Here is a 13,155-nt window from a genome sequence, read left to right on the forward strand (position 1 = left end):
GGTAGCACTCTGCCAACTTGAACCACAGTGCCACTTCTGACCTTTTCTATATATATGTGGTGCTGAGGAATCAAATCTAGGGTTTCATGTATACAAGGCAAGCACTCTTGCCACTAGGCCATATTCCCAGTCCCTAATGGGCTTTTTTACTCATGGCTGGTATTCTGCTACTTGCTGCATGCCTCCAGACTGGCATTTGGCTAGTTAATTGGAGACAGAATCTATTGGACTTTTCTTCCTTGGTTGGCTTTGAACCTCAGTCCTCCAACTTCCAGCCTTCCTCTTAGTTAGGATTACAGTCATGAGCCATTGGCTCACTTGACCTTTAAATAATCTCCCTAAGTAAATAAATAGTTCCTTAAATAAACCAAGTTTTTCTTGTGATTTGTTTCTTGACAACCCTAACCCTCATAGTCTTCTATTTCTGGACATTTTGTGCTTTCCAATATTTGATAATATTTATGCTTCCTGTATTTATAATGACCATTCTTCTGCTTGTACATTTTTGGTTAAATCACTTTTTTTTTTTTTTTTTTGCCAGTCCTGGCCTTGGAATCAGGGCCTGAGCACTGTCCCTGGCTTCTTTTTGCTCAAGGCTAGCACTCTGCCACTTGAGCCATAGCACCACTTCTGGCCGGCCGTTTTCTGTGTACGTGGTGCTGGGGCATCGAACCCAGGGCTTCATGTATACGAGGCAAACACTCTTGCCACTAGGCCATATCCCCAGCCTTTTTTTTTTTTTTTTTTTTTTGGCCAGTCCTGGGCCTTGGACTCAGGGCCTGAGCACTGTCCCTGGCTTCTTCCCGCTCAAGGCTAGCACTCTGCCACGTGAGCCACAGCGCCACTTCTGGCCGTTTTTTCTGTATATGTGGTGCTGGGGAATCGAACCTAGGGCCTCGTGTATCCGAGGCAGGCACTCTTGCCACTAGGCTATATCCCCAGCCCATATCCCCAGCCTTAAAATCACTTTTTATTGAATAAAAATCACCTTTTGTAGTATAAAAGTCTTTTTAGGTTAATTTATGGATACCAAATTTACTTGGTAAAAAGGATTTTTTTTTCCACATAATTCTTAAAAACTGAATTATGCAGCTGGGTACCAGTATCTCCAGTAATTCAAGCTACTTAGGAATCAGATCTCGAGAATCATGGCTCAAACCAAGGCTGAGCAGAACAGTGCAAGAGATTCTTATCTCCAAAGTAACCAGAAAAAAGCTGGCTATGGAGGTGGGATTAAAGTGATAAATTCCTATCTAAACAAAGTAGGTGGAACAAGCCTGAGGGTTGGAGTTCAAAGTGCAGTGTCACCAACGATTTATCTCACCAACCAAACAAGCAAAGTGAATGATACTTATTTAAGCATCAAAACAATTTAGGTGTGTTAGGCAATTGCTCTACCACTGAGGTTCATCCCTAGCTCTAACCATTAAAACAATTTAAGTTATGAACATTGTTAAGTCTATTTTGTTTTCTGAGATTATTCTGAGTAGTTTGTAGCCTTTAAGATAAATTTATATGCTTGTTTGATGTTCTATTTACAGAATTAAAGGCCTTAATGTAAAATTGCCTCAGATTCTTGTCATTTTTATCATTTTAAGTTAAAACAATATTTAGAAAATTCATCAATCACTGGGCACCATTGGCTCATGCCTATAATTCTAGCTACTCGGGAGGCTGAGATCTGAGGACACAGAAACCAGCACAGACAGGAAAGCCCGTGAGACTCTTGTTACCCAGTAACTACCAAAAATCTGAAAGTGAAGCTGTGGCTCAAGTGGTAGAGCACTAACTAGCCTTGAGCAAAAACAAAACAGAGCTTAGAGACAGTGCCCAGGCCCTGAAACCAGCACAAAGGGGAAGGAGGAAAGGAGGGAGTTTGGGAGAGAGGAAGGGTGGGAGGAAGGAAGGGTGGGTGGAAGGAAGGGAGGGAGGGAGGGAGGGAGGGAGGGAGGAAGGAAGGAAGGAAGGAAGGAAGGAAGGAAGGAAGGAGGGAGGGAGGGAGGGAAGGAAGGAAGGAAGGAAGGAAGGAAGGAAGGAAGGAAGGAAGGAAGGAAGGAAGGAAGGAAGGACAGACATGGACCATTAGATTGTAGCTTGATGGCTAATCATAGTGAACACATCCCAATAATTGCCACCCCTGTAGAAGAGCTTATAGTATTACTAGTACTTGTAGTGTCCTTCCTAGATATTCCCCTAACCTTTTCATTCTAATTCCTTACACTACAGATTACTTTTGCATGCATTTGAATGTTACTTGAATGAACAAACAGCATATATTATTGTCTTGCTTGCTGCTTTCACTTGATTATACTTACAAGGTTTATTCATGTTGTATATAGCAACAATGAGTTCATTTTAATTGTTATGAGTTTTACTCTGTAACAGTATATACTTTATTACTTTTTTTTCTGTCTTTGGACATTTTCATTATTTTTATCTTAGGGTTCTTATGAATATTTTAGTTAAGAATACTCTTGTAGATGTCTGAAAGACATTTCTGTTGGCATTATACTAGGGAGTGGAATTGCTAGGTAAAGGTAATGCATATGTTCTGCTTTAGAACTTCCTAGCAGATTTTTGAAAATAATCTGTCTACCTCTTGTGTATAATCAACAGTCAGTACCATACTGTATTATCAACCTCTTAAATTTAAGCTTTTTGGGGGATAAATATGTAGTGATATCTCATTCTGGTTTTTGTTGTTGTTGTTGTTGTTGGTCATAGGTCTTGAACTCTGGGCCTGGGCACTGTTGGTCAGCTCTTCAGCTCAAGGCTAGCATTCTACCACTTGAGCCACAGTACCACTTCCAGTTTTCTGGTGGTTAATTGGAAATAAGAGTCTCATGGACTTTTCTGCCCGGGCTGACTTTGAACTGCAATACTGGGATCCTCAGATCTTAATCTCCTGAGGAGCTAGAATTATAAGCATGAGCTGCCTATGCCCAGGCTCATTCTAGTTTTATTTAGAATTTTTCTTCTTTTTTTTTTTTTGAGTTTCAAACATTTAATACATGAGTAAGTGAAGTCTCAGATTACAAAATATTTACTGCTTGAAACTCAGCTTGAAACTTGCCTCCCCACCTTCCATGCGTGATGCCCCAGGAACCACCCTCCCCCACATAAACTGGGCATGGTGGTGCATACCTGCAGTCTCAGCTACTTGAGAGGCAGGAGGATTACAAAATTAAGGCCAGCTTGGGCCACAGACACCTATAAGAAGTTATTTCAAAAAAGGAGCTGAAGGCATGACGATGGTAGAAGGCTTGCTTTCATGAATTTAAAACCCATTGCCATTAAACAATAGGGTGCCAGACCCTGGTGACTCGTGCCTATAATCCCTGCTATTCAGGAGGCTGAGGTCTGAGGATCACAGTTCAAGTCAGAGATGTTTCATGAACAAAAAGCCAGAGGTGGAAATGTGGCTCAAGTGGTAGAGCTCCAATCTTGAGAAAAACTAAGCAAGAGTGTATAGACATGAGTTCAAGCTCCAGTACTGGCACTGAAAAATAAAATGAATAAAATCTATAGCTGGAGTTTTCTGGGGAGGCCTTTGCCTTGGATTACCGCGGGTGCCTGGGCTGACCTATGGAACATGACTGCACTGGCAGATCCTTCATCCCAAATGGAAACTGAAGCCCTTGTATAAATTGCCTCAGAGGCAGTGAGAGTGGAACGTCAACCATTTCAGTGGGCAGCAGCTGTAAGAAACAGGGTTCTCCATGAACTTGAGGAACCTGACTATCAATTAAAGGGGGAAGTCAACTTCTGCACCAAGATTTCAGTGGCTACAATCTTCTGGTAGCTGCTCCTGGATTAGCATCCTCTCTGTCTGATGATCCTCGGGTCTTTGAGGTTGCTGCAGTAGCTGTGGCCCGGTTCTGCTGCAGCTCCTGTTCTGTCATGGTCCTGATTAATAATAGGCATCATATTCTGCTCTTCCTTCTGCCATACGTCACACTCCCTAGAAGCATGCTGCAAAAGGCAGGGACTTTCTTCATGTTGGCTTCCCTTGGCCTCAGACTCGTCCTTGTCAAAATCCTTCTGAGAAATGGTAGAGGGATATAGGGGTGTAGTGCAGTTGAAGCCTAGGAGGGATGTACCCGGAGAATGCTCATTTCCTGTGTCATCTTCACTCCCTAGGGCGTAGCTCAGGTACCTTTTGTCATTGGAATACATCTGCTGACTAAAATTCCCTTGTTTCTCCAGAGAAGACCAATCAGTGCTAGCTATCTGAGCATTCTGAGCCCTTGGGAAATTCTCCCTGGCATAGCTGGGAGCTGCCGCCTGAACACCCTGGTTGTTGAAAGGTAGATAAAATTGGTGTTTCCACCTAGCAAATATCCTGTGTCTCACTGAAGGTGGAAGTTTGGCTCTCTTATTCTGGAACCAGTTACTGATTACATGCACTGAGCAGTGGAATTTTATCACCAGTTCTTCTTTGCTTGTAAAATCAGGGTGTGGTAGCCGATGGAATAGCTCACAAAGTTCTTGTACTTGTTCCTTAGTAAATTTGTGTCGCCGTTTTGTGCATCCTTTTCTCCTTAGGCCACTGTTGCCATTGGGACTTCTTTCACCGTTAGAAGCCATGGAGGACCTGTAGGTGGATGGAGGGCTGGTCCCAAGCAGAAGTCTAATCCAGGGTCTTTTTCTATTTAGAATTTTTCTGATAACTGGTGAGATTCGATAATTTTCATCGTGGCATTAGGTATTTGGATATCCTTGATCAGATGTTTGAAATGTTTTGAATGTACTTTATAAGAGAATACACACACACACATACACACACACATACACACACACACACACACACACACACACACACACACACACGTTTGTTTGGTTTTTGCCCATCCTTGGGCTTGAACTCAGGGCCTGGGCACTGTCCCTGAGCTTTTTGCTCAAGGGTAGCATTCTATCACTTGAGCCACAGTGCTACTTTCAGCTTTATCTGTTTATGTGGTGCTGAGGAATCAAACCCAGGGCTTCATAGTTGCTAGGTAAGTGCTCTACCACTAAGCCACATTCTCAGCCCCAATTAATTTTTATATGCTATTTTTTTCTCCCTTTGTTAGCTTATTAGTTTAATGTCTTTTTTTTTTTTTACCATTCTTTCAATGCTTAGCCTAAAGATGGAAAAATTATATTTTTATAATAGGTTTTAAAATTGATTATAAAGTATTGTTCTTTCTAGTCAATGTGGAGATCATAAATCATTTACTGTATAGAATTAACATTTATTCTCACTTGCCTTTTGTAATTGGTCATGTATCGCATGTTTTTGTACAGAAATTTTCTCCCAGTCTTCTAATTCTCTACTTCTACGCCCTCATTCATTGATTCTAAATTTCACTTTTTTCAATCCCCAAATTTCTGTATATTTCTTTATGTTTCTAAGCTCTATGACAAATTATTCACTTTGTCAATTAACTTCTTAATCATTATTTTAAATTTAGTATCTCATCAGTGTCTGTATCACCCAATTTCTGTGAAACAATTAAAAAATCTTTCTTGTCACAAACCATTTCCTGTAAATGGTCAGTGTATGCAAAAAAGTTGTAGATATACTTGTAAATTTCAGGTGTTTAAAAATATTACTACTGTTGCATTGAAATATTATTTATGATTATTACTGATTGAACCTACAGCAGTTATTATACCTGCTTTTCAGCCTGTTGCTTAATTCATTAGTGAAAATTTTAACATATTAGGTCACAGTTTAAAAAAAATCTTGAGCCAAGTTCCAGTGGCTCATGCTTGTAATCCTAGCTGCTGAGACTGAGATCTGAGGACTGTGGTTCAAAGCCAGCATGGGCAGGGAAGTTTGCGAAACCCTTATATCTAATTAATCACCCAAAAGCCAGAAGTGGAGATGTGGCTCAAGTGGTAGAGCATTAGCCTTGTGCAAAAAAGCTCAGAGAACCTACTGATAAGGCTGAGATCTGATAATCATAATTCTAAGCCAGCCCAGGCAGAAAAGTCCCCATGAGACTCTTGTCTTCAGTTAACCACTCAAAAACTAGAAGTGGCAATGTGGCTCAAAGTGGTAGAGTGCTAGCCTTGAGCACAAAAAGGTTCAGGAACAATGCCCAGGCCCTGAATTCAATAACCCCACAACCAACCAAAAAAAGGACATGTAAATATATAAATAAAAATTTGAATATAAATTCAAAAGTAATTAAATACAATTAAGAATAAAATAATAGTTTACAGTTAACACAGATTGTCCAGTATGGTAGTTAGTAGAGCATTTGAGATGTGTTTAATTAGAGGAGCTAAATTGGAAATTTAATCTCATTTCATCTAATTAAAATTTAAAATTAAGTAGACATCAGTAGCAAATGGCTACTGCATTGGATGACATTGTTTAGAATGCCCTGAGTTTTTTGTTGTTTCTTTCCTGTTTTTGTGATGCATCAGGACTGCAATTAGAGCCTTGTATATGCTAGGAAAATTACCATTGAGCTTCACCCCTAATCTCAATAATGTTCTTTATTAAAACAATATTTGGAAAAGCTTCCATGGTTTTAATCACAATAATACATTCCTTAATTGAGCAATGCAAATGTTGTAAAGATTATTCATATTTCATGTTAAACAAAATTTGACCCTTCCTGGCTTCAAAATTTGTATGTCAATCCTACTACTCAATAAGTGCCTGTTCAATAAGACTTATTTTTGAAAATATGCTTATCTTATTTCAACTTCCAAATAAATGTACGTTTAAAATCTTAAAAAAAAAAAAAAAAAGCTCAGACAGTACTCAGGCCCTGAGTTCAAGCCCCAGGACTGGTGTGCACATGTATGCATGTGCACCCCCCCCCCCCCCCCCCGTCTTATAGCTAGCTATTTGCTTATAACTGTTTCCAACTAAACACCTATTTTTAAAAATGAATTTAAAAGGAAGAGATCCATAGCTTTCTGAGTGCACAAAAAAGTGGCTTTGTTGAGGTTGTATCATTTAGTTCATCGTTCTGCATTCTATTTTTTCGCATTTCACTCAGGAAAGACAAAAGCCCAAGTCCATTCAGTAGCTTGAATCACCCTCCATGGATTACATTGCCCTACCTGGGGACATTTTGACCTTATCTCCAGCTCCTGTTCCTTTTCCTCTCTTTGCTCCAGCTACATTGGGAAAATGCCAGCTACATACTTGCTGCAGGTTCTTTCTAGCAGCTGTTCTCCCTTCTTGGAATACTCTTCCTCAAATATCTTCATAGCTTATTCTGTCACTTAACTTCCTGACTATATTTAAAGTATTTGTTCCGTTCTTCTTAGTGTAAACTCTCAGCCCTTCATTTCCTGATTTCCCCTATATGCTTATTATCATTAATCACATATATTTTGCTTACTTAGGCACACTTCTGTAATCAGCAGGTTAGAGCTTTAGCAGCAATAACAGTCAATTTGGGGAAGCTGCTTTTGAGCCCATGTGTAACTTGCACCCTGTCACTGTGGCAATTTCATATATAAGCCTACAATGACAAAGGGTAGCTGATACCAACTGAACTGACCCAACGAACTGTCTTCATTGCTGCTTTTAAGGTTGATACTTTCTGGGATTAACATGTGATACAAAGTGCTTCAAATACTTAGCGCCTACTTTCATGTGTTTATCTAAATGTATTTTCCCTCCTTGATCTTTTATAGGACCTATCTTTTTCTTTTTATGGAGAGCTTATGTCTCATAATATATTTCTAATTTTTGGACACCTGATTCAATTAACATGATGCCATAAAGATCAGGGATCATCTGGACTATATTGAAACTATTGGCAGGATAATTGATGCGGAGGATCAGGGTGAGGGTGAAAAAGGATATTGGGTATTGGTATGAATAAATGTTAAAACAAACACCAAAACAAAAGTTAAACAATTCTGAATGAAGGACGGGAAAGAGAAGATAGCAGGCGTTCCTTATGAAACTGGCAAGATTGGGGTCCAGGATTCTTGGTCAGGAAGAGTTTAAGTTTAACCATCATATTCTAAAAGGAGAGAGGAGAGAGCTTAGGTGTAGATGAACTTAAAACATTAATGGTGACAATTGAGGCAATTTGTATTTGTGACTTCTGGAAAAGAACCAGAACATTCAGAGCTGAAAGAGTGGAAGATAGAATGTAAGTTGAGAATTGCCAAGCATAGTGGGAAAGGAGAACTAATAAGGATAGCTAGTGGGCACTGAGGACCCATTTGAGGTTGATGTTTTATAAAATTGTCAATTTTGGTAGTGCTTAATATAGTGAAAGTATAAACCTTGTATCCAGTGTCTGACTTTGTTTTTCTTTTGCAAAGCCATCAGATCAAATCATTACAATACAGTAACACAGGAGACATGATTCTTGTTGTATCTGGAAGCTCACAAGCCAAAGTGATTGACAGAGATGGTTTTGAAGTAATGGAATGTATAAAGGGCGACCAGTATATTGTGGACATGGCCAACACTAAGGTAAGCACCAAACAATATTTCAGTGAATTTAATTTACAATGAATTTTCCCCTTCTTTAATCTCTCTCATTCTCCCCTTCTTCTTCTCTTCTTTTCCCCCTTCTTTGAAGTAGAATATTTCAGTGAACTTAATTTACAATGAATTGTCCCCTTTAATCTTTCTCTCCCTTTCTTTCCCTTCCTCTTTCTCTCTCTCCTTCCCTCCCTCTCTCTCTCCCTCTTTTCCTCTCCCATCCTCCCTTTCTCCCTTTCTTTCTTCTTCCTCTCTCCTTTCCTGTCTAACAGAATACTTTGTGAACTTAATTTACAATAAATTTTCCCCTTGAATTTCTCTCTTTCTCCCTCTGCCCTTCTTTTCTCCTCCCGTCCAAACAGAATATTTCAGTGCACTTAATTTACAATGAATTTTCCCCCTTCTTTAATCTCTCTCAAACATAATATTTTAGCGAACTGAATTTATAATGCATTTCCCCCTTCTTTAATCTCTCTCTCCCTCTCATTTCCACACCCTCCCTCTTTCTCCCTCAAACAGAATATTTCAGTGAACTTAATTTACAGTGATGTTTCCCCCTTTCTCCCCCTCTCCTTCCTCCTCTCTCTAACAATATTTTGGTGAACTTAATTCACAATGCATTTTCCCTCTCCTTTAATATCTTTCTCTCTCTCTCTCTCTCTCTTTCTCTCTCTCACTTTCTCTCCCTCTCTCCCTCTCTCCCTCTCTCCTCCCACCCCCCAATCTGTCTTGTGCTTGGTAAGCTGACCACTTGAGCCATATCTCCAACCTGCCCTTAAAAAAAATTCCAAAATGTTTTACTCTAAAATGACAAATCTGCAGTTATAGTTCCTAAATTTTTTTCTTCTTTGTTGTCAAAGTGAAGTACAGAGGAGTTACAGTTTCATATATAAGGCAGTGAGTACATTTCTTATCAAACGTGTTACCTCCTCCCTCATCCACCCCCACTTCCCTGCCCCCCCCATGAGTTGTATACAGTTGATTTACACCATATAGTTTTGTCAGTATTGCTGTTGCATTGGTTTGTCTTTTTATCCTTTGTCTCTCGATTTTGGTATTCTAATACCCATATATACAGTATTCAGGATTTGGGAGATGGAATCTAGTCAACTTTCTGCCTGGATGTTGAACCATGGTCCTCTGGCTTCTGAGTAGCTAAGATTACAGGCAGGAGACAGCAGTGTCTGGCTCCCTTTCTCTTTTTGATCACGTTTATAGCCTAGGCTGGCTTGGAACTCAAAGTACTCCTGTTGTAGCTTCCTGAGTATGGGATTACAGGTGTGTCTCACCTTACCTGGACAGCACAGATTTATTAACGACTTGTCTGACTATCATAATAGTTCTAAAAGTTAACATAATAGCAACTTATTATTTCTTACAATTTTGTGGTTAGATTGGAAGGGTTTTCTATTTGTATAGTGTCAGCTGGCACACTTGGATAGCTATAAGGTTACAGTTGGAGCAGAGTTCTGTGACATTTTTCTTTTTTTTTTTTTTTTTTTTTTTTGGCCAGTTCTGGGCCTTGGACTCAGGGCCTGAGCACTGTCCCTGGCTTCTTCCCGCTCAAGGCTAGCACTCTGCCACTTGAGCCACAGCGCCGCTTCTGGCCGTTTTCTGTATATGTGGTGCTGGGGAATCGAACCTAGGGCCTCGTGTATCCGAGGCAGGCACTCTTGCCACTAGGCTATATCCCCAGCCCCTGTGACATTTTTCTTTCCCACTGTCTTTTCCTCTTATCCCTACCGTTCTTGCTCTTGTGTTTACTGTTGTCCTTTCACTTTCTTTCTTCTTGTCTATTGTGGGCCTTCTTACAGTCAAACTTCTCTTGGTAATGTTTGATTACTTGCTTGATAGCTAGGTTCCAAAAAGACCAAAACAAAGAAACTGAATTTCTTAACGTTTGGCTTCAGACTCTGTAGTATCATAGAGATACCTCAAATTTGAGGTAAAGAAAGCTAGACTCCACCATTTGGTGGGTGAATGGTGAGGTCAAACTGTTGAAGATCATGTGAGATGGGAGAAATTGTAGCCAACTGTGGAAATAGTCTATCCACCTATTACATTCTTGGCTTCAGAACCAGACAGAAACATGGTCTCCTCACCCCCCTCCCCTTTTTTTTTTTTGCCAGTCTTGCGGCTTGAAATCAGGGCCTGAGCACTGTCTCTGGCTTCTTTTTGCTCAAGGCTGGCTAGCAGTCTACTTGAGCCATTGGCTTTTTCTGTTTATGTGGTGCTGAGGAATTGAACCCAGGGCTTTATGTATGCTAGGCAAACACTTTACCACTAAGCCACATTTCCAGCCCCTCAGCCTTAAGCTGAGGACCGAACTCAGGGCTTTGCACTTGCCAGGCAAGTGCTCTTCTGCTGAACCAAATCCCCAACCCCTCAACTTTTTTTTTTTTTTTTTTTAGAGGTCGGGTACCAGTGGCTCATTCTGGTAATCCTAGCTAATCAAGGGACCGAGATCTGAGGATCATGGTTTGAAGCCACCTGGGGTAGGAAACTCCAGGAGACTCTTACCCTCCAATAAACTACTCAAAAGAAGTGGTGCTGTGGCTCAAATGGTAGAGTGCTTGCCTTCAGCAAAAGAAGCTCAGGGACAGTGCCTAGGCCTAGAGTTCAAGCCCTAGGATTGGCCAAAAAGAAAAATAAATAAGATTCTTATAGAATAGTTATATAATACTATATAAAATATCAGTTGATATATCCACAATAATGTTATGCAACTAATGACTTGAAACAATAGCTATACTTGCTAACATGTCTGTGGGTTGTCTGTTTTTGCTCAGGCATGACACTAAGGCACAAATAAAGATTATGTGTATTCCATTTATATTTGTTCCTCATTTGATAGTAAACTACTTGAGGGCATATATTTCTCATATGTTGGCACAAATGCAAGAAAATCCCAACTCTGGAGATAGATTTCAAGTTTTTGCTTATATCATGTTCATTAATATTTAATCAGCCAACAAATTCTTCAACCATGGCCATTGCCAATAGTATGGAAAAATATGTCCTGTTCTCAGGTGGAAGGAATTGCAGTGTCAGGTGACAAAAACTGTATATATAGAGAAGGGTGATAGGAATAATAATGCAGTGTACCACAGATACAATAAAGTAGGAGTGGATGTGCTTTTACTTAGATTTTTTTTTTTTTTTTAGATTTATTTGTCAAAGTGATGTAGAGAGACGTTACAGTTTCATATGTTAGGCATTGGATACATTTCTTGTACTGATTGTTACCTCCTCCCTCATTACTTAGAATTTTGTTGTTGCTGTTGTTGGTCATAGGGCTCCAACTCTGGGATGCTGGATGCTGGATGCTGTCCCTGAGCTCTTCAGCTCTCAGCTTAGGGCTAGAGCTCTACCACTTGAGCCACAGTGCCACGTCTTGTTTTCTGATGGTTAATTGGAGATAAGAGTCTTACAGCCTTTCCTGCCCAGGCTGGCTTTGAACCACAATCCTCAGATCTGAGCCTCCTGAGTAGGTAGGATTACAGGCGTGAGCCACAGGTGCCCACCCTACTTACAATTTTGAGCTTTTAATTTTAATTGATTTTTTGATCTCAAGCAGAATGCTGAAGTAGTATTTAGCGATGTCTGTTGTTCTCAAGCATAAGAAGTCTGTGATATGCTTTATAGAGAAAACATATGTATCATGTAAAGCTCCATTAAGGCATAAGCTATAGTGCCCTGAGCTGTGAGTTTAACATTAATGCATCAACAACATACATTAAATGAGGTGTTCTTAACTTTGTAGATTGGTTGATGTGACTAAAGACTTGCAGAAATCCTTTTATTTTCTAATTCATTGTTCATGGAACTGTAACTACCATGAATAAAAAGTATTAGCCGTAATGTATTTCAGGACCTCTAGTTAAGCTATTAGATTAGTTCAGTGTGTTTCAAACTATTCTGTATTAAATTAAGAATTAGGAAGGAAGCTGGACACTGATGGCACACATCTGTTATTCTAGCTATTAGGAGGCTGAGGCCTGAGGATTTCTGTTTGAAGCTAGGCAAGGCAGGAAAGCCCGTGAGACTTTTTCTCCAATTAAGCACCAAAAAGCCAAAAGTGGTGCTGTGGTTCAACTGGTAAGAGTGCTAGCCTTGACCAGGAAGCTCAGAGACAGTGCTCAGGTCCTGAGTTCAAGACTTAGGACCAACACAAATATACTCACATATCCAAACAAAGTGCTTCTTAACTCTGATAACAATATTTTGTTATCCACAGACTGTTTATTCAGTTTCCAGTATGTGTATGTGGTAGGTAATTCAAACATAAGACATAACATAAATTTACATATTTTTAAATTTCAATGGTGCTTTGGCTTGAATGTTGTTTTTAAAATGTATTTCATTGGAATTTATTATTGCTTTCAATATTCTACAAATAACATTTGAAGGTATTGGTAGTAAGAAAATAAGGAGATTAAGGCTACAGGTCACCCGCTCTATCTCATAGTATATTAAAAATGTTAAAATATTTCTGCTTTTTGAGGCTTTTCAGAAATTTTAATACTTGTTTTATGAAAATGAAAGGTTTACTACCCCTTCCCACTTAAAAAAAGAATTTTGCTTATTATAGTCTTTTTAAGAAAGTATGAGGAAGGGAATGTTTTGTTTTTCATTGCCAGTGTTTAAGCTCATCTTAATGATCTCCCTGGGCTGCTTATCTTGTAAAAAGACATTAAGGC

The 13,155-nt window shown here is 39.5% G+C and overlaps 1 protein-coding gene across 1 annotated transcript in view; it reads left to right on the top strand.

The window, feature by feature from the left end:
• Positions 1-13,155, top strand: part of Wdr70 (WD repeat domain 70) — a 201,947-nt gene that overhangs the window by 48,669 nt on the left and 140,123 nt on the right. The window contains exon 8 of the mRNA XM_048368484.1: positions 8,290-8,443. Coding sequence (XP_048224441.1) covers positions 8,290-8,443 — 154 coding nt within the window. The remainder of the gene's footprint in view (positions 1-8,289; positions 8,444-13,155) is intronic.

Source organism: Perognathus longimembris, chromosome 19 (assembly GCF_023159225.1).
Source record: "Perognathus longimembris pacificus isolate PPM17 chromosome 19, ASM2315922v1, whole genome shotgun sequence".
In the NCBI taxonomy this organism is placed as follows: Eukaryota; Metazoa; Chordata; class Mammalia; order Rodentia; family Heteromyidae; genus Perognathus; species Perognathus longimembris.